The sequence below is a fragment of the Bactrocera oleae genome, chromosome 4, assembly GCF_042242935.1.
Source record: "Bactrocera oleae isolate idBacOlea1 chromosome 4, idBacOlea1, whole genome shotgun sequence".
In the NCBI taxonomy this organism is placed as follows: domain Eukaryota; kingdom Metazoa; phylum Arthropoda; class Insecta; order Diptera; family Tephritidae; genus Bactrocera; species Bactrocera oleae.
Window position 1 is genome coordinate 62,902,228 of NC_091538.1, and position 22,695 is coordinate 62,924,922.

Genomic DNA, 22,695 nt, shown 5'->3' on the forward strand with positions numbered 1-22,695 from the left:
TTATAGATGTTACTAAATCTTAAACCTACATTCGGTAAGTACTTGTAAGTAATGATCTCGCTTAAGAAACACATCCAAAAGTTTAATATTAATTTTGAGTTGGAATTGATGGTGGATTCTCTACAATTTCATTTGTTCACATTGATCCGAACTGGTCCGTTTACACTGGGCGCGCGAACCGAATTGAAATTTAAGCAGTTGTTTGTTTACGGCGCGAAAAGTTGGTCTGGCGATATTTACGATGGTAAAAATTTAACTATTTTATTTGAAACTTAGTGGAATCATGGCTACCGAATAGTTCAAAATGTCGCCGAAGTGTTTTGGGGAGTCTAAGTTATTACGAATGCAAGTATTTAAGTGGCTCAAGGCATTCAGTGAAGGTCATGAAGTCAACGAAAACTTACCTCATGCGAGTCAACCTCTGTTAATGACGATTACATAGGTAAGGTAAAAGAAACTATGCTTCAAAATCGTGATGTTGGATTGACTTAACCATTTTGATTAATATTTTGAGTATGAAGCGTGTCAATGCTAGACTCGTACCAAAATACCTGAATATTTTGCAAAAACGACGTCGAGTAGCGGTATTATTTTTACCAAGCTTGAAATGCGCAATTTTTCCTACAGGGTACGGTTGCAGGAAGCGCACCTATACTCGTACAAGCACAGCTTAGCAAAAAAGAAAATATAGGTGTATAACAGTACTTGTACATATATATGTATATTTTTTAGGAAATTATCGCGACTTCTTTTGTGCGTTCAATTAAAGTCAATTGAATTTTATTTCGCAGCAGACAGTCACCGCTCGCATACACATGAACACTTGTTGCACTGATGGGAGCAAGTTCCCATGGAAGAAAAAAAACACGCACACACAATTATAATAAATCGGATAAACGGTGACGAATGAGCACTTTATGCGAACCTTATCAAGCTACTTGACACAAATTAACCCTTGCAGATGCACGCCGGCGAATCAGCACAGCAGAATTTGCATTTCAACAAAAGTAAAATGTTGACATTTACAGTTAAACTTATTATATGTTAAATGCTGCAAAGCTAACGGTCGCACTTGAGGTTAATTGATTTCGAATCAACCAATACCTAATCATTATGAATTACTTAAGTAATGTTTTTTATTTAATTTTTCATTTTTTATCACTTTACTCACCTCAACCGATGATTTCAGATACTGCGGCACCTCCCTCAGATTCATTTCGAAGCAACGGATTTTGAGCATGCGCGACGGCCTTAAATACTGACACTTGCGTTCGTCCTGTACGACGCCAACATAACCAAATGGCATCATCATCTTGGTGTTGATTGTGATTAGAACCAATAATGTTATAGCAACCGCATGCAAGTCCATACTAAACGGGAGTGAAACAACGAAAGAGTAGACCAGATTAGTAAAGAGCAAATGCAGAGAACGCGCATGATTGCAAGTTCAAATGAATTAAATAAAAGACAACAACAATGAAATACAAAAACCAATGCAGCGAAAAGAAGAAAGGATTTTTGGTGGAGGACAAAGACCTCAACACTGCCGCGGCTTTGTTTCCACACAAATGATGCAATAATGATTCATTGTGTCGTCTGTGGAGTTCGCGCGAAATTTCATTGATTTACTGAATCTCTGAAATATTTTTGTTGTCATACGATATACTCGCGCGCTCATGTAATTCTATATCTACTAAATTAGTCTGTGCCATTTATTAATCGTAATATGCAATTGTTGTGTGATGTTGATGCGGGTAAATCGGTCAAAGGCTCTGTGAGCATTTTCCGTTGTTAAAGCACTTAATGTCGGACAATTCTTAGATAAATATTCACATATGTATGTAGATAATTAGCGATTAATTGCAAAATAAAGTGGTTCAATGTCTGTTAATGTAGCGTGATATATAATAATAATCCATTTAAATAACAAACAGTCGAAGAGATTTTATAAATGTTCATACACACTAAGTATAAACGAAGTACTAACATGGCTAAACTACATCGAACAGACCATCCCGAAAATATTCTTAACAATGTAACTGAAGAAATGATAAAAAATACTTAAATCAAGTCAAAATCTAAAATCTCATTCAGAATGACTTGCCGATTTTAGTACAGGTCAAAATTTGAAAGACAGCATTTATAAATATTAGATTATAGCAACTGCTTTATTATTTTTATTCACTAAAACTCAAATAAAACTCTTCTCCATTCTCTTACTGTATTCACTGCGTCTTTAATGTATTCTAATCAAACAATATATTCACCAAATAAGCTCCTTGTCATGTACCAGATGATCAAATTTAACCCGGACTGACAAAAAATACAAAATTTTCAAGTATTTTAATACAAATATTTATTATCGCTTTCAAGAAATATTGGGTCCTCAGCTAAGTTGTCAAGCATCTGCATTGGGATCTCTACTCAACGTCATACTTTCAAAAGTTCCAGGTATTTTGGTACGAGTATAGCATTGGCATGCCTCATACCCACAACATTAACCGAAAAGTGTTGAGTCAATTCATACAAGATGTTGAGATCCTCTGCTTTCTCTCTGATGCCAACACCACGATTTTGAAGTATAGTTTCTTTTACTTTATCGATGTTATCGTAATTAACAGAGCTGAATGGACGACTCGCATGAGCCAAGTTTTTGTCGACTTTACGATCTTTACTGAATGCCTTATGCCAGTCAAATACTTGTGTTCGTGATAAAGTAAACTCTCCAAAACACGTCTGCGATATTTTCAATGATTCCGTAGTTGTAATTCCATTAGAAACAAATAATTTAAAGCAAACTCGCTGCCTCATCACATATAAAATTGAAGAACCCAGATGAACGAAGTTTACAATGACCTAAAAAAAATGCTTGAAACTTGAACGCTGAAGATACAAGAGACAACTGCTGCTCTAATTATAGCTTACAACTTTTTTACAGGCGATTTCCATATCGACACCATAAATAATGAAGTTCTGACCAAGACATACGAAATATGTGTCGATATCATTTTGAAGACACGACTTAATCGACATTGAACTATTTTCTTTCTCCATAATTTAAAACGATATAGACTCGGAATGATACAAAGCCCTAGATACGTTTTTATACAATAATCTGTGATCATGCTCAGATGTTTTGAACTGTAAAGCGGATCGCCATCTCAGTAAATGTAGCTGCTAAATAATCTTCACGGCCTATTATATTTCTTTCAGACCTTAACTTGCCGACTTTACTTAAGATTAAGTTTTTGAATTTGTTTATGTTCCACTTGCAGTGGTGGTCGAGACATTCCATCACTCTTGGGCATGACATTCCACAAATATAGCTGGAGGACTAACATTGTGGCTGCCTCCGTTCCGTCAAAGATCTGACCGTTGGTGTGGCAGGTAAAATTTTAAACCTGTACTGAAGGAACTGCTTCGAACGGCCATACAAAGCAAATATTAATTTATGCGATATACAATATATATGCAATAATATTGCACAATATATATGTTAAATTAAATAAAAGCAACAACACAACGATATTATTGTATTATGGGTCTCAAATTGATTAAACAACCAAGAGCATAATATAATGAAATACACTGGCATATAATAAAAATAATTGAAATTTCTATAAACAAATAATTTGAATTCCTAAACAAGATCATTGCCGATGCATTTCGTCACATTTTACAAACATACATACATACATATATGTATGTGTATTTATATGTATCTCTATCGAAAAAGTAAAAATTAAATAAAAATGCATGTTTATAAACAACCGAGCGGCAGAAGCCGGCCATGCGAAGGTGTGACATTCAAACGCCGGATTCCGTCGACATACCCACCCCATGCAGGAGGGTATGCGATAGACAGCTGAGGTCGCCGCGCACAGGTGGGCACGGACGTGCGCAAACAATTGCAATGAAGCGTATCAAATGCGCCCCGGAAAGTTTACTTCACAAAATCACCGCGGCCATTAGCGGCGACGTTGATCGACCAAGTACGAGCGCACGCCACCCACCAAACATTGGCATCATATACACATGTGTGTATGGCTGTGCGTGTGTAAAAGTCAAATAACACTCACATAAACAAACAAACAAGCAAATCAGCCATGAAATGCGCATAAACAATGCTGATCTATTGCTCTTCCTCGTATTATGTCAGCTTAATCGCGCATAAATAAATATAAAAACAAATAAAATGAAACAAAATAAAAGTGATTTTATGTGAAAGCAAAAGGCATATTGAAATCAAATTAACGAAATCATTACAAATGTCAACGTGACAGTTCGTCAAGTGGTACAGCGGTGACAAACTGTCAACTGCCACATGTTTCTATAAACAAATGAAAAGGCGTATGTTTGTTTGTATGTATGTTAATACTCAAATAAGCAGATAATTGCGACAATATTCACTCGCTGAAGCACCGCCGTTGTTTTGCTTGCGGGAAGTGGGCTCGCCAAGCAGGTGTAAGAGCGTGAAACATCAACAATAACTATACATACTCGTACATACGTGCATAGTTTTGTTGCTCTTGTTGTGATTTTGTGTTTTGTTTATGTAAGATCACTTAACTTAAGCTATTAACATAAACAATACGTTTTGTATGTTTGTATATAAGTTGTAAAATAAGCATTCTACTGAAAGTGAATTGACGGCGACAGTCCATTGACTGAAGAAGAACAAAAAAAAAAAATAATAATAACAACAATTGTAAGCTAACCCTGATCTCAAAATGCACTAAATGAATTAGATAAGCTCATCGAGCGTCTAATAAGAGGATAAGCCAGCGAAAAATACAATTTAATACATATATTACGTTAATATGGAAATTAGGTTATGTCAAATAAGACGCATAGATCAACACAATTTGAAACTATGGTTTAAATTAATTTATCCTAGTCAACAAATTTTTAACTGAAAGTTGAAATCCACGATTTTTATTGTAAAAAACGAAGCATTTGGCAATTATTATTTCAAACTGGGTTTCAAGGGTTGAAGACTATCCCTCAGTATTGGTGGATGGAATTTCGAAGTTAAAGCCGTTCGTAACAATTTGGGAGGCAAGATTTAAATTTGCAGTTATTTTGTTAGATAACACAAGACATTGTTCATCATTAGTTATCTGGCCTCTACTTATTTATGAATATGGCAGAGGAGACAGAGTTAACAACGTAAAGTTTTTTTTTTTACATATAATACATATATCGAAGGTACATTGGGTGGGGAAAAAAACGAATAACTTTTTTTAGCTTCGTAGTCTGAAAAATAGCTCTTAGACACCTCTAAGAAAATCTCTCCGAGTATAAGCTATTAAAATTCAAATCTCGCTTCCAACTACTTGAAAAAATATTTCATTTAATAGATTTTGTAGGAAATTGAATGCTCTAGTCTAGTAAAAAAGTCTCATGCGAGTTTTTGGTAAAGCCGACCGTTTAAATATATTAAAAGTTAAGGTTTGACTATTTTAAAGCAAATTTTTTTTTATGAGCTTTATGACTTTACATTGCAAAACACATAATTTTGTAGCAAAGACTCTCTCTCTCTACAAAAATGGTCTCATATAATTTTTCCTTCAAGTTAAGCGTTTTCGAGATATTCATCATCAAACATCAATGCATATCATATATACAAGTATGTACATATATACATATATGTATATTTTTTTATTTTTTTATTTTTTTATTTTTAATTTTTTGAAATTCGAGTAGACCATTTTGTAGTGCAGTATAATATCTTATATTATTTTATAAACGGCTAGGTTTACAAAAAACATCGTATGAGACATTTTTGTAGAGCATTCAACTTCCTACAAAATCTTTGAAACAAAATATTTTTTCAATAGATGGAAGCGAAATTTTAATTTTTTTGATAATAAGAAAAAACAAAAAACTGTAAGGCGGAGAACCTTCCCGCTACACTTAAGAGCTTATACTTGCGGAGACTTTCTTAGAGGCATCTAAGAACCTATTTTTCAGAGTATCAAGCGAAAAAAAATTTTCGTTTTTGACCCACTCTATTATATGTGAATGTGTAAATACATATATATTTATATTTACATATATAAACGTATATAACAAATTTGTTTACTAATGTAGAACAATCTTCAAGTAGTATTAACAGTTTTAGCTTTGTATTGAAAAACTCCACTCACTCACTTCTTTGTAAACATATTCAGAATTAAGTGTATTTTGATTTGCGATTTCGTTTTAATATTTGCAAAAAATACATAAATAATTATTACGAGTACTATTTCACATATCGGAGTTGATTTTGTACAAACTGAAAAAAAAAATCACAAAAATTTAACTCCTAAAATTGACAAAGAAAAACTGCTATATTATGGTACATTGCATTTAAGTATGTATACCTGTAAATAGTTGTACTTTACTTTCCTTCCTCCTTTTTTCTTTATTCTTAGTTTTTTTTTTTTTATACGCGCTCACACATTCACTCTCATATCTTATCAATTAACGCACTTGTAGAGACAGCTTTTATCACTGACACATTTCTTAAACAAGTAGCACTGTTTACTTTTTAACAAAATGATTCGTTTTAATTAAAAACAGCACGTATGTATGTATGTATGTATGTACATACATATGTATGTACAGCAGCACTGCAATGAATTTAGTTCAGGAACCTCCGTATGGAGTTGTAAATTGCCCGCTGACTACTCATATGACTATAAAATGCTGGCAGCACTACCAACCGTACGAGCGCAAGGAATTTGAGCGCACCGCGCAAAAAGCACACCAATAATTGTAACCGTAAATTAAGGAATAGTTGGCTGACATTTAGGTGGGAAAGCGAATTGCAATAAATACCGTTTTCGATGAGTTGGCAGAAAAATTCACTCACTTCATTTATTTGTTTCGAGCTTTTTGGCTTTTAATTTCATATTTTGCAAGCGTTTGACTAGATACTGCATTGTTGAAAATGCATGTCAACAAATTATGCTGACCAACGTTGTCAGCTCGAATATCTGTCCGCGCAGTACTTTTCGCTTTGTTTCTCGTTAAATGATGATGCTCACAGAAGCCGCAGAACAAAAATAAAAATCCCGTGGAAATTAACGATAAATGCAGTGAGCAAATAATTCTCTGATATATAAATATATATATGTATATATATGTTAGCGGATATACATATGTACATATATATGTAGAATTCTCGTGTAAAGTCTAAAGCAATAAAACAACAATAAAACTAACTTCACTTCGCATGCAACAATTTAAATTTCCAAATAAAAGGCGATAATGTCAGTGGGCGGTTTTAGTGTGAAAGAAATTATTAGACAAACATATTAACGGTTTTATGTGTTTGTATGTAGTAATTTGTTGCATGCAATTTTGTATCAATTATGGTTCTTACTTAGTATTTCGTCGGACAAATGGGGCTCTTAGATATTTTTCACTTGTTATTGTACATTACAAAGGGTTAGACACTTTTTGCAAAATACATTTGTGTATATTAGAGCGGGACGATTTTTTCCCTTTAAAATCCCGTATGCGGTAAATGTTCTACGGATCATTCAGAACAATTTTGCCTAAGAGAAAATGGGTCTAAAACCGGTTTCGAGCCAGCGATTTTTAAGTTGAAGTTAAATTTTTCGGGAATAGAAATTTTTCTTCGTCAGTTTTTGATATATCCGAATGCAATTTAATACATAGATATATTTTGATATTCTATTGATCATTTGTCGGAATCAGTCAGATTTTCAGACGTTGAAAAAGATTTAATCAAATAAATATTTTTGCTTAGATATGATATTTTCTATAGCACTTGAAAATTTTCCAGAGGAATATAATAAACATTTACTTCGGCTGCATCGAAGCTATAATTCACAGATGTATTTTTTATAACAACTACATAAACGAGGTGTGTTCAAAGGAAAAGGTGAGTTTTGAATTTTTTTGAAGCTCAGCTCGTCACGTTGATCATTTATATACATACATATATACTTTATAGGTTCTTCGGCGTTTTCTTCTAGCTGTTACAAATTTTGTGAAAAGATCTCTTAACATGCCGCAAAACTCTTCGTTGATGATCTAGAACCTCACTCTTGAGCCTCAAAACATCAAGAAATGGTTAAAACTCAAAGTAGAGATGAAATAATTTTTGTCATTGGTACTGCAGTTGTTGATTTTGCGCAGGAAACATTTTTTAATATATAATATATCGACTTTTTCTGAACCTAAACAAAAATAGTTCTGTTAAAAGAATTCCTCTTCTTAAGTCGCAAATATAGTAAGCGGGTTTTGATACTCCTCTGCTCTCCTTTTATGGAAAGAAGAAAAATAACAACGCAATTTTTTATAGGTTAGCAGAGTTTTCCTGCCTTACAACTTATCGAGAATGTACTGCCCTAGCATGATACAACCGGCCTTTTAAATATTGGCATTCGTTTTAATAAAAAAAAATTACGTAGAATATAACGTATATTTGTGCTGTTGTACTTAAAGCAAATCATGAATTGAATAGTGTATAGGATTTTCAAATAATCTTTATTACTTTATATTATAATTTTATAAATTAGTCATATTAACCGCAAGATAATAAAAATCCACATTTGCGACTTTTCTTTGAATAGATCTTATATAGAATGCTCCACTGTTGTTGGTAAGAGCTTTGGTACGTTCATATACATCTACTACAGCCGAACACTTAAATAACACTAAACAAGAGATCATTGAAGATCTTTGCATAAGGAATTCTATATATATGTCTTTGGTTTATAGTGGAATAAAGTCACCTTGAATCAGAAGTCATATAGAATTGTTCTTTTAATCGAATATTCTAGAGAATACACCACAAACGAGTAACAGCATATACAATAATTTGCTAAGGTTTTAGAGACGGTTGAAACGTATTTTAGACCGCTTGCTTCGAACTTTTTAAAAATCTTTGAAGCAATCTATGGTTAATTTCGTGAACATACATTCCAAGTGAAAAAGTTTCCCATACCAAGACTTGATTTTGATCGGTCAATTTGTATGGCGGCTATATCGTATAGTAGTCTAGAGAAAAAGACATCTGCAAAATTTCAGAACGATACCTCAAAATCTGAAGACTAGTACTTCCTTTGACTTTTTATTGAAAGTTATGATTTGGATACTTTTTTACGCCCAAACACACTGTTTGTTTCATCAACCTCTTGTATATTCAGCCTTTGCAAAGGTTTGACACCACTTCATTTAAACCAACCTCAAACACTTGACATTGAAATTGAAATAAAATATATATATTAATTGATAAAACTTTATGCGCAATAGAAAGTGGAAGTTTGTTATCGGAACCGCTTTTAGAAATGTGCGCACAATGCAAATAACGCTCAAGTCGCAGTTTGCTGTGGCTCTACTTGTCTACTTGTTGCTCCCGTTTCAATGAACGTTTGAATTTCAAAATGTGAAAATTCTTTGAAAACCGCGATTAAAAGTACTTTTTTATAAAATTATGTGATGTATATAAAATACAAAAAAAAAAAAATTTTCGAAGCGAAACCCACTCGTTTTCAAATTGCATATTATGTCACTCCAGCTTGATAAAGACATTTTTATCGCTGTTATTATATATCAATATGTGTATATAAGTATGAATACATAGTGCTGTATATAAATACTTTTGTATATATATATATTTTTTATCATCTTATGCGTCCAACAGCCACACAATTTATTGTTTGTTTTCAAGTTTTATTTTTATATACATAGATAAATGGCAACCATGTTAAGATGGCTTTGTGGCAGCAGGTGCATATGAAATTGATTCATTGCATAAAAACGCTTGCAAATAATTTATTAATGAACAAAAACTTAGAATGTAGGTACTTGTAGTACAACAAGATAAATACCGGCTGCTGATAAGATTTGCAGGCACCTCACTAGGGTGACTAACTTTTATAGAAAGATACATATTCAATGGGAATTTCCGTTGAGTGCAAAAATGAGTGCGACTGAGCGGAAGTACGTAGAATATGATTTGCTAAAAACTTTTCTGGATATATACTTAGTATTTGTGTTCAATTCATGCTCTCTAACAGTTAATCAATAAATATTTTTTTTGTTTGGCATAACCTATATAAAAATATTTTCATGGATTAGGAAAGAGTGTTTGGAAAAAAAGTTTATAGTTACAATTTATAATATTCTAAGTAACTGAAATTCTTATATAATGACCAACAGACGCATCCAAGAAGACCTCAAAAACCTAATTATCGAATATTTTCTTAAGTAAATAATTCAAATTGTCATATTAAAATCAATATTTTGCTAATTGCGAATTACAAATGAAATTGCGCTATTTTCCAAACACTCTACATGACTTATCTGACATGTGGAAGTGTCTTTGTTGACAGATGAAATTTTCAAAATGCACTAACAAATTGACCCCATTTTTCCAAAGGGGAACCAACACCATGACTGCTAGCGCCCATTTATGTGCCTGTATATCTGTATAAATATATATTGTGACAACGACGGGCAGCATTTTCTTTGTGCTAATTTAAATTTCAGTTTTCTAGCCCTTCACACCACGTCAACCTGCTCTATGCACGTACATCTTTCACGCAAATATAGATTTTACCTCAAGACGTAATGCGTTTCGTTCAAATCTGTGGCACCCTTTGGGGCTGACCGGTGATCAAATGCAGTCAGAAACGAATGAAATGGAAAAAAACATAAAACAAGATAAAAATCATATGAACATCAGAATAGTGTACAAACGACAAAGCAGATGTGAAATTGTACAAAATTATGATTTTCTAAAAATAAATCTATAATAATAAACATCGTAAAAGAGGGCCAGTGGTGGTGGGCTGTGATAATAGCGAAAATTTGAAAAATCATTTTCGCTGATTTTTTTAAACAAATTTTCAGTTATTTTAAGTGTTTAATGCCTTTTGTAATTTACGCTTTGGCTGTCGTGAATAACAAAGAAATATATATTGAACACATGTGGTTTCGAATGATTTTTATTAGCACGCAGTTTTACTATTTTTTTATTTATTTAATTTAATATGGAGGTTTTGCAATTTCTTTAAACACATTGTATTGGTTTTATGCTCAGGACTTCTTTTTGATCTCACTTTGAAAACGTGGAACAATTTTAAAGCAACATAGTTGAATTCAGCTAATGTAGAAATTTTCGTTACTAGTGATGATTGGCAGACATTTTTTATCTATATTTTATCGTAATTGGTAGCTTGAAATTCTAGGGTGTTGGGCGAAATGATCCCCTACGTCGTACGTATAAAATAATCTATCAGTATGATACACATTTTTTCCGTTAACTCCATTTGACTTAATTATTTTAACACATTGATAGACATACAGCCCTTACGACTAAATTTTTGAGCAGAACTCCTATTTAGTACGAACGTTCGACAATTGAAAAAGGATCATTCAATATTTCAAGCAGCTATATACAATAGATCTAGAGTACATGAGCATAAAACCAACGTCGAGACTACAGAAGAAACCTCTAAGCTCAGTCAATTTTCATCACTTAATAGAAAAGTATAGTTTTGCTCGTTTGAACCTGATTCCTTTTTTTTCTAGAAACTCGGGATTTCAACAGAAGCCCCATGTGTCGTACATCGACCTAATAAAATTTCAGGTTATAACAAAGATGTTGAATATGAGAGAGTCGTTGAAAGTTGACACCCAAGTTCCTTAAGATTCGTGACTATCTTTCTTTATTCCTTCTAATACTTATCTTTTAATTCATTTTACTCTGCCTACATTAACTTTGCCACGAAGATCAACGTGATCTCCATCCGCCCGCCCGTCTGTATATACGTGAACCTGTTTTTAAGAAATCGATCTGAAATTTTGCACACGTCCTTTTCACCCCAAAGAGCTGCTGATTTGTCGAAATCGCCTATATCGGACCACTATAGTATACAGCTGCTGTATAAACTGGCTGATCAAAATCAATATATGTACAAATCTTTATATACCCTTTTATGCGAAGATTAAAGAGGCACAATATACATATCTCAAATCTTGAGTTTAGTCAAGTCCCTTCACAGAGGTATTGTATTCCTTCGTCGAATTGCTCTATTTTATATACATACATAAGTAAATGTTTGTCTCCAATATGACTGTTATACATTTGCGATTTGTTGGCCAAAAATATACCGAAAGAGAGAGGTAATATAATACTACGTGCCACATGTTGCATGCAAATTCGGTGTGAAGATACATTTTCTTTTTTCTTGTGACTGGTTTGTACGAGTATTTATAAATTTATAGGGGGACAAGCTAGGGCAAAAACCATTTATTGTTCAAGAATTAACCACAATAGTTCCGCATAGCTTCGTAGACATGATTTTAACCCGAAACTCATAAATTCATACGCAAACAGATTTATGTATGTTTTTGTAGCAATCATACAGTATTTTATTATGCTAAGGACAAATGCATATGAGAGATAGTGAAAGGGAGTACCACCAATAATGCGCCGTGAGAGGCAGGAGACATAAAACTGCTTACATACATATTTACAAGCTTAAATATATGCATGTGTACTTATGTATATAACAAAAATATGAATGATTTGCCTTTCTGTGCCCTGTCTGGCTTATTTCATGCCCAGCGTGACCATCTCTTGGCCGATTTTCGAGGATTTATTTGGCGTCCAACCCATAAAAGTGCGTTCTACGAATTATTGATATGCCCAATATTTCATATTTTTTCCAAAAAATACTTTCAATGCATCAGAAGTCATTATTCAATTTGTAATCGAAGTGCTTTGCGTGAGTTTGGCGTCAAAAGTTTAAAATTGTGGTTTCTTTGTTTTTAAAATTCTCATATTTTTTGCTTTTCACAGTTTTCCAAATTTTGGGCTTCACATTTTGGTCAAAAATATTAAAAAAAACTTAAACAAAAAAGCATTAAAAGCCATTTCTCATTCAAAATATGAAATGTTTATAAATCGCCATATGCTCACCGATTCACCGTTTGTTCGCGCAACATTTTCGTAAAGGCGATTTATTTGTTTTGTTTTGGTTTGGTTTTTCATCGCGGTATTTTAATTGATTTGAATCATATGGCATTTTAATGGGTCCCAATGTTGTAATTGCAGTTTATTTATGAATCTATGTTTGTACATATGTATTCACATATTTCATTGTTTATAAGGAGGCACCTTGCTTGCCACTAGCCACCAACGTATTCACCAATCAGCCCATAAATATTGTAAACATCTACAAACAAACAAGTTGATCCATATATTAAGCTAAATGCAAAATTACATTTCCAAATGGATGTGCATGTGGGTGGCTGTGGTATTAGTTTCAAGTATTTTAATCACTTGGTAAATATTTGTGAATGGATTTATGTGCGCTTGTAGTTCGTGGTCGGCATTTGTCAAATTCACAGATTTTGGCAGTGTAATAAATGTCCATTTAACAGGTGCCACTGACAGAGCGAAGATATTGACGCGCGTGCCACAGCTGAGAGGAAAGTGAGCGCGTCTTTCCGGTTGTTCGGAATTGATCATTTAGCGAAACGATGCGCAAGAATGTTGCTTTGTATAATTTATAGAAAAAATGTAATTATGAATTTGTGCATATTATGAAATTTTTAAATTTTTCGAAATCATATACATATATGCAAAATTTCTATATTTTTTCCTTAAATATTATATAAGGTTACGCTAAAAATATTTTGAAAAATTAGTTTTTATACGGAAATTAATATAATTGAAAATATAAAAAAAATTTTACGTGGTTTGCCATTTATATTTCTCAACTTGGATACTTTATATATTATTACAGATGGTGCCTGACAACCATCTGAAGTTTCCTTTAAAATTCGTTTATACCCTGAACATATCTCTGCATGCAACGACGATTGTAATACCCAGAAGGAAATGTCAGGTACATTATAATATATATATAATATACATATATAAATGATCAGCATGACGAGCTGAGTCAATTTAACCATGTCCGTCTGACTGTATATATGCGAATTAAGGTTTTAAAATATCGATCTGAAATTTTGCACACATCCTTTTCTTCCCAAGTTCTTGTATGAAAAACTTTTATATTAGACGAGTTATCTTGCATGCATTATTCCATTCCAATTCCTTTATTCCAAGCAAATTGTTCAGATAGGACCAATAAAGCTTATATATCTTCTCCTTCTGATGAATTTTGTACAGACTGCTGTACTAGATTCTTTATTCAAATTGAGTTGTGCTGCCAGAAAAACTCAATCTCTACGCAATGTGATTGCACTTAATAGTCATGTCACATACAGTGAGAAAAAGCCATCTTTAACTTAATCTAACTGGAAATATATTGTACATTTTATTTATGTAAATAAATTAGTTATTTTCGATTCGTCACGACTTAGATAGTGGCGAATCGAACAAGCAAGTGGTGTCAATCAAGCAGACTGGTATAATCAAATAGGCATTGGAAAGCAGTATGTATGTATATCTTAATAATATTATTTAACTAGCAAACTTTGTTGTTGCTGTCACATATCCATGTTTTTGACAAGAGAACAGAACTCAAACATAGCCGTTATAATAATATGTTTATCGCTATAATTTGGCATTATTTCAATGCAGTACATAATTTTATGCTTTACTTCTAATAAATATCGAAAATTAAAATATAAATATGTATGGACTCGTATGTAGTCTCAAAAACACATTCCTCGAAATATTCAGCTGAACGGAAAAAGAAGATCCATGGATACGAATGAGCATAAGGGCGGATACATTTATCGGACAAACTTATTTCTTATGCAATTAAAAATAATTGTACACATATTTTAAAAATAACAAAATTATCTCCAGTGTTCTTTAAATAAAAAATGTAGGTTTTTCGGAACGGGTCTAGCATTAACGCGCATTATCCTAAAATATTAACCACAAGTTGAGATGCTAATCCATAGATTTGCGATTTTCTTCCCTTGCCGCCTTTTTAGAGGGATATTTTGGCTATCTATGGTATGTTCTAAAAAGAAAAATAACCAAAACACAAGACCCACCCTAATGTAGGCAAAGCGGAGAAACCAACTTAAACAGCGAACGTGTAAACTCATGACTCCGATCGAAAAGAATTTAAGTAGTTTATTTCAATTAAAGCCAATTAAGAGCGCTGCATTCGTAAGCGGCTGCGACGAAGAAACCAAGCAAGTGCCTAAGGAAAGCGCTCCCATATCGTTATATCTTTATATAAAAATACAAATACAAATATGTATGTGCTTTTAAGCAAATGTGTTTGTTGGTATATGAAATTGAATTGAACTAGACTCCAAATTGTAATCGAGCATTGAGTATTCAAACTTGCTGATGAATCAATAGTGGCTATCAGTGAGGCATTAATTTTTATTGAAATTATTTGTATGTGTTTGAATCCTTCTTAAGCTATATTTTAGAGATATGTATATAGTGCATATGAACATGAACATGAAAAATTAAGATTACATAAATACGCATGCACAACGTGTAAATGGGGCATAAGTTGTGACACGGTTGGCCTTGCGCCAGGAACACTCTTAATTCTAAATGCATGTAATCCGAAAAATACAAACAATAAATACATATATAATTAATAAAATCATTGCAAAAAAACGTGTTTTTCTGAAATTTTTTTTTTGAAAACTTTTCAAAAAATAGGGCAGGTTTTGTTTAGTAAAACTAAGGAAGAATTTTAACCATCCATTTTTATAAAAGTTTGATAAAACAACTTATTTCGATTTAGCATGTTTGTGGTATGCTCTCAAATTATGCATCGAACTACTTACAAGGTATAGTAGATTCTATGTACATATCATTTAACGAGCTGTCTTCTAAAAAATCGATTTTAAGAATAATAATTTTTCCTTACTTAATTATATTACTTATAATTTTAAGTTACATAATATTACTTTGATCAAATATTTGTGGTTTCAATTTTTTAATATTAAAAAATATAATATCCTATAGTGTTATAATAATTTTTAATGAAAATACATATACTTTTGTTACTATAAATTAAAATATTTTTATTTGTTTCTTTATAAACTTATTATTTTTCACAAAATATATTTAAAAGTAACATTTTTTAAATCTACTCCAATTACGTTTTTAATACACGTTTAATTTTTTTTTAAATTTTAAATTTTATTCTTTTATTTTCTGTCACAGGTGTCGAAAATGTCTAGTGTACACACAAAAGTATTTTGAACAATTAGTACGATGTCGCAACATTGTGTAGAACATGACATTCCAAGATTTTCTCAACTTTATTTGTGCTTTTAAGAATCAATATTTATTTATATACTTAAACACTGAAAGATATTTATGTGCGCTCTTCCGAAGTGACGTCGCTTCGGAAAAGGCAACAGTTTATCATTTGAGAATATTTTTGTGCTGCTACATTTTTTAACGAATAGAAAAGTTATAGACATAAATTAAATCTTACATTCTACTTTAGTAAATTGTCAAGGCAAAAATAATATAGTAATGCGGTAATGATTTGTAATTGTTATTAGTGATGATTGAAACAAGTGTTTATGTGACGTCATAATATGACAGATGATAGCTGAGATAAGTAATGTTTTCGCTGAGTATCGATGACAGTGATATTTCTAAAGATCACAGCAATCTGAATTTATTTAATAAATATGTATAATTATTATACAAATATATTAGTATTTAACCTCTAGTTTATATTAAATGTGTGTTTTTTTCTTTAAATTTTTTGATAATTACTTACAACTATTCCACCTGCAAGTACCAAAGAAATTTAATTTCTCCAGTCTGAAGTTGTGCGCTAAAAGTATGCATGAAAATAATAGACAAAAAATATTGTTTTAGTCTTTAAATTACTGGTAAAAATGCAATAACACACACCTTTACAACAATCTAAACGATATTAAACATCGATAAGCGGGTTAGAAAATTACAATTAGAAACAAGCATCTAAAATTTTTAAAGCGGAAGTTAGTGCTGCGTTTTACCAAAACTCATTAGTTTCTCAGCTTTTTAAAAGAATGGCTTAAAAGCTTAAATACAGTAGTTGATATTAGTAGGTAATTATCATTTTTGAAAAGAGAAGAAGAACAGTTTTTTAAAACACTTAAGAGCGTAGGTATATCATAGAATTGCCCTGTTTTCCCAAAGCTTTCGACTCAAATAAGGTTCTAAATGAACTATGAAGCCGCACCTAATATTATATGAACTGCCGGCTTCGACTGTTTGAGTACTGATCTCTTGTACAAAAATTTACAAGTGAAGGCAACAAGAAATTTATATGGATACCTTCCCTGAAATTCTATTCCCAGCAAGTTACGCCTACTGAAACTCTAATATATTGATAAAATTTGCATGGCAACTAACACTTACTAACTAAGAAATGTACCGAATTTGACCCGGACTGGTCCATATAAACTGCATATAAACTGTGCGAGCAAACCGACTTAATAAAAATTGTAATTTAAATATTTTTTTAGATGGGCACAAACTTTTTTATGTTCGCCTGAAGTTTGATCTCCTTGTGTCATTTGGTGTGTGTTTGGCAACTGATTGTTTACTACGATTTTAAGGTTTGTCCGGCGTATTTTACCATGAGAAAGAAATTGAACAAGGAGTTTACTTGTAACTTTGTGTTTCCAATGAAATCAAGGTTTTTATGAAAGTGTTTTGGAGAGCCTAATTTATCACGAACACAAGTTTTTTAATGCGTCGAAGCATTCAATGAAGGTTGTGACCACCACGTCTGTTTATGACGATAATTGGCATCAGACACGTAGCAAAGGATCTAAACCTCTCTTATTGATAGACTCAACACATTTTGGTTAATGTTTTGGATATGAAGCGTGTCAATACTAGACTAATACCAAAATGTCTGAATCTTTAGCAAAAACGAAGGTCACAAAAGAGATACAGAGAGGGGACACCGAAATTGTCCAACGATGTAGCGAATAGCGCTCGCAGAATGAGCCGATACCGAAAAAACCAAAACTTGCTGAGGGCTCTGAAGGCCATCCCAGCCAAGGAGTAAGCGTTGACATGCTTATATTGACTTAATAGCCTGTTTTAAAGAAGATGATAAAGATTTGTATTAAAAGACGCGAAAATATTATATTATATTTGTCAGTTATATTATATTATTATTTGTCAGTCCATGTTATATTTGATCAGATGGTATGAACGATCACATGTACACCATAATTTCGATTAAATACGGATACTCAATAAGGCCTTAAGAAACTTATAGAAACTTGAAGATAAATTTTTGGTAGCCTTTTTAGGCAATTAATCAGTAAGTTAGCTTGCAATGTTCCTATTCATAAATGTCTTTCTAAGTCAATTATACCAGTAGCAGTTCGATTCGCCACTCTTAACGGTATGACAAATCAAAAATGTTACTATTTATTATTATATTGTGACTATGTGCACGATGGTATTACATTAATTCGATAATTACAACAAATGCACATAATGATTTATTACTTAACAAAGAAGTGAATTACGTATATAAATTTACATATGTAGATGTATATAAGCATATCATTTTATTGATTATAATATGAATTTCTTTGTGCTGAAATTATTCTTGCTCAATCACTTTGGAAATGCAAAAATTGTGTCAACTACAGGTTATAGGTACTAAGGCAGTACCTAGTACAAGTATAGTAGAGTATCAAAGTACATTCTGTAAGAATCAACTTGCTTAGTAGCAATTATCGCGGAAACTTACTTCATAACGGTAACCAAATATAAAGAAATGTATAAAATAACATTCAGATATTTATAATTACTATTTCTGTATCTGTATCATCTGAGTGGTGAAATTATAAAAATGTTATCGATAACACATTTTTAACCACAAAAATGCTGCGAAATATAAATTACTTGTATGCGTTTTTTAACCGATTACAAAAAGTTGGAGACTACTGTACTATCTGATGATTTTTCCATATTTCATACGCATATTATCAGCTCAACTTGTCCATATAAAGCAACTAAGTTTAGATGGTACTAATTTCTAAAGTAAACAGCAACGTGTAGTCAGAGTTTATAAAATATACAGACATATACATATATCTATTTATCTTGCTATGAGTGTTTAACTTATATATACTTGATTACTAACTTTATTGAAGCTTGTTGTTAGAAATTTATACATCTTATCATTTAAACCAATATACTTATCAAAACACCTTTCGCATTTGTATCTCATGTCGAACAAATTTCAATAGAATCGGCTAAGTCTAACGTCAATGTATAAGGTGACAAATACAATAATATTTGCGTAATTTAGTGCAGCTATTTGAAACTTTCTGGAAACACATCACTAACATTCCAGCCACACGAAAAGGCAATCGCAAAAATACTTGTAAGTGTGTATTTGGTCACAATTTATTATTTTAAGGGGTATTATTGCATAGTTTATGACAACAATAATTCCGGCGGAGTGACAAAAGAACTAACATATGGTTTTTAGGATCATTAATGTGACGGTGTTTGGCCTTCGTTTCTCACCTCTGCCACAAAGGCTCATCATATGTGGCATAACATATCTATAGGGCGCTTATTGTGGCACAACGACGTCGACGACGAATGGAACTTAAGACCGTACAGGTGTATATGTGTTGTTGTACTCGTATATGTATGTATATATGTAAGTAGGCATACTTCTATATCGTGTGTATATTTAGATGCATGATAATTTTAACTATCAAGAGACACTTGTCAATCGAATTTCACTCAGCTGTGCAGCAGATTATCAGCAATAAGAAGAAACTATATATGCTTTCTTGCATTGAATTTGTAGACATTTCGCTAGAAGTACTATAGAAATTAAATATTTGGAGAGCAAAACTAAGAGGAGAAAGGTGAAAATTGATTCACAACTTACTTATAAACGTGCGCCTTTAAAAATTTAAGTCTTTGGGAATAAATTATTATCATAAAAAATATTTAATAATAATCGAAATGACGCACCCATTGTATTTGATGTACTACCGCACTTTTAAGCGAAATTTCGGAGAGCTGGCACTAGAACTACACTAATGATTCACGTCGTTATGCGAATAATGTGAAAAAATTAGCTGGAAGTTTGCAACTCACCTCTATAAGATTCAAAAGAATCTGTAGCCTCAAGTACACTCACCAGTCTGATGCAAGTTTTTCACAAAGAACTCGATTACTACTTTATAAGGTCCAACTGACCGACAATTTTAGGCACATGACAACGAGACTTTCGGTTCGCTCTGTGTGCAGTTAAAAATTAACCTGAATTTGCTTAAAAAATCACCTTTTTGGACGAAGCGTATCATCAACTCGGCAGGTATGACTGAAATGGTAAAACTGCTGATCCCAGAGCTTGGAAAATATTTGCGTATTTATTGGAGGACCATCGAGAATAGTCATTGTATATTGACAAATATTAGCATAATAATGGAAAAGTCAATTTGGTGGTAATAGTAGCTTTTTTATGACACTTGTCAATGTTTTGTTCGCTATAATGCCAACCGCCGTCACCTATACTTGGTTCATTGTACAAGTATATTAATTAATTTTATACCTTATATAGGGTATATTAAGTTTGTAATACTCAGGAGGAGTCCTTATAAAGTATAAAAGTACATATAAAAAATCAGCATAACGATCTGTGGCGATTTAGTCATGTCCCTCTATCTGTCTGTCTGTATAAGTATATACTCGTACTAGTCCCTCAGTTTTTGAGTTATCGTTCTAAAATTTCGCACATGTTCTGTTCTCACCAAAGAGCTGTTCGTTTGTTAAAACCGCCTATATCGGACTACTATAGCATATAGCTGCCATACAAACTGATCGATCAAAATCAAGTCCTTGCATGAAAAACTTTTTTATTTCTCGAGATATCTTCACGAAATTTGGCATGAAGTATTTTCCAAAGCAACGGTACAATCGCCGAAGAAACTGTTATGATCGGACCACTATAGCATACAGCTGCCTTACAAACTGATCAATCAAAATCCACTCCTTGTTTAAAATATTTTGTATTTGTGAAGTGTTCTATAGGTTCGGTGCAATCGAGGTTAAAATTTTTCTTCTTTTAATTTTTTAAAGAAACCACTACATATTAGCGCAACCAGTATATTCTTCATTTATTTTCTCTTTTTATATCAACAAAAGTATGTAAAATTAAAATATTTTTTTGGAATATTTACTTTTCTCGGATTTCCATAAAGTTACGCTCAACTACTATACCCTTTTTAGTTGACCTCTAAGTCAACATTTTACAACCATACAGATAAATGTATTGCATCACACACACATACACATAAATATGTATGACATGAACTTTGTAAACTGCAATGGCGCTCTGCCTTTCATCAAATCAAATTATGTCGTAATCCATTGCAGGCCGACACACGTGGGCCAAAGCCCGAATATTCGTTACAAATAAGCATACACGCACACATGCAGACACCTACATATACATCCGAGCTTATATTGTATGTATGTGTAGCCAAACAAGTATTTGTCTAATGTCGAGCTCCGAATGGCTGGGTATTTGTCCACTTGCTGTGCAAACAAACCGAGCCATTATCTGTGTTTATGCTTTTGTATTGTGCTTATACACACACACACTGACATATGATCACATACACATGTGTACATATTTACATGTTGGTATTGTTATGAGTATGTGTATGTTTGTTTTATGTACGTGCAACATTATTTTAGTGTTTTCATTCATTTACACACACATATATATACATGTAAGTATATGTGTATATAAGTTGACTTTTGTCTGTTTTTTTTCTCCTTTTTGCTTGTATGTTGCCGCTCTTCGCTTTCAATTTAAATCAATTTAACTTATTTTCTTCGTTTGCATTCAACATTCTTTACCCCTGTAGATTTATTCTCCTTACTACGTTGTATTTGTAGAAAATTGTTGACTCTCTCGTGTTTGCTTTGGCAAATGTTATTTATTTTTTATAACAAAAGTCAGAAGATCAAACACAAATATATTATATAGATTTATTGAAATTTTTAGTTTTTTTTCTAGAAAAAAAATTCCGTTTTAGTAGGCATGCTTTTAAATACTTAGCGAGTTCTGTTCTATGATTAGATGTCGGAGATAAAATTTCTTGTATTGAGTTTTGAACATAAATCAAAACATAATTGCATAATTTTTATTTACAATAACATGCCTTGGAGTATATATACCTATGTACATATTTTGGGTAGGTATTCATTTATGACTGTGACTATTCTGCTGATAATATTATCAGTTTGTACTATAACAAATATGAGCTGTGAAATTAAAATTTTTTTTGGGAATGCAATATATTTATGTTTGTATAGCTAGCGTTTAGAAGCTTCTTAAAAAAAATGTTTTAATATGATAATTCACACTCGTTTATTTATTTGGCTGTTGGTTCTGGCTGATTAAACATACGTATGGTATCGCAGGTCAGTAGGTCAATCGTTACGTGATCACGTGTGCTACAAATAAACTTTTGTTAAACGGTTTTAAAAAAGGATGGTATTTGGAATACTCGGTTATTGAACGAATTATAGTAGTAGGGTACTAGAAATTTTCTTCTCAATTAAAACAAGAAAAAACTTAATTTGGTTTGCACCGAATTTTAAACGTTCATATGGCAGCTATATGCTATAGTGAACCGATTTGAATAGTTTGTTCGGATATTGTACGGTTGTCTTGGAAAATAATCCTTGTCAAATTTTGTGTAAAT

At 32.3% G+C, this 22,695-nt stretch overlaps 1 protein-coding gene and 1 long non-coding RNA gene across 10 annotated transcripts in view; one reads left to right on the top strand and one right to left on the bottom strand.

Moving 5' to 3' along the window:
* Lapsyn (Leucine-rich repeat activity-regulated protein at synapses) overlaps window positions 1-22,695 on the bottom strand; it is a 29,941-nt gene that overhangs the window by 5,341 nt on the left and 1,905 nt on the right. Inside the window, exons 2-3 of one of the 8 annotated variants that reach the window (XM_036369885.2) lie at window positions 16,716-16,772; window positions 1,172-1,370 (exon numbers count right to left, since the gene is read on the bottom strand). In XM_036369885.2, coding sequence (XP_036225778.2) covers window positions 1,172-1,369 — 198 coding nt within the window. In that variant the 5' untranslated portion in view covers window position 1,370; window positions 16,716-16,772. Of the gene's footprint in view, window positions 1-1,171; window positions 1,371-6,153; window positions 6,256-6,365; window positions 6,534-6,595; window positions 6,698-6,856; window positions 7,004-16,715; window positions 16,773-22,695 lie in introns of those variants that run through there. The other 7 variants (XM_036369877.2, XM_036369886.2, XM_036369880.2 and 4 more) reach the window with 7 other exon arrangements.
* On the top strand, window positions 6,997-8,754 carry LOC118682203 (uncharacterized). 2 transcript variants are annotated; one of them, XR_011395900.1, is made up of 4 exons: window positions 6,997-7,082; window positions 7,796-7,894; window positions 7,967-8,245; window positions 8,318-8,754. It is a non-coding gene; the product is annotated as an uncharacterized lncRNA (long non-coding RNA). The 2 variants fall into 2 exon arrangements; XR_011395899.1 differs by having other exon boundaries at window positions 7,967-8,754.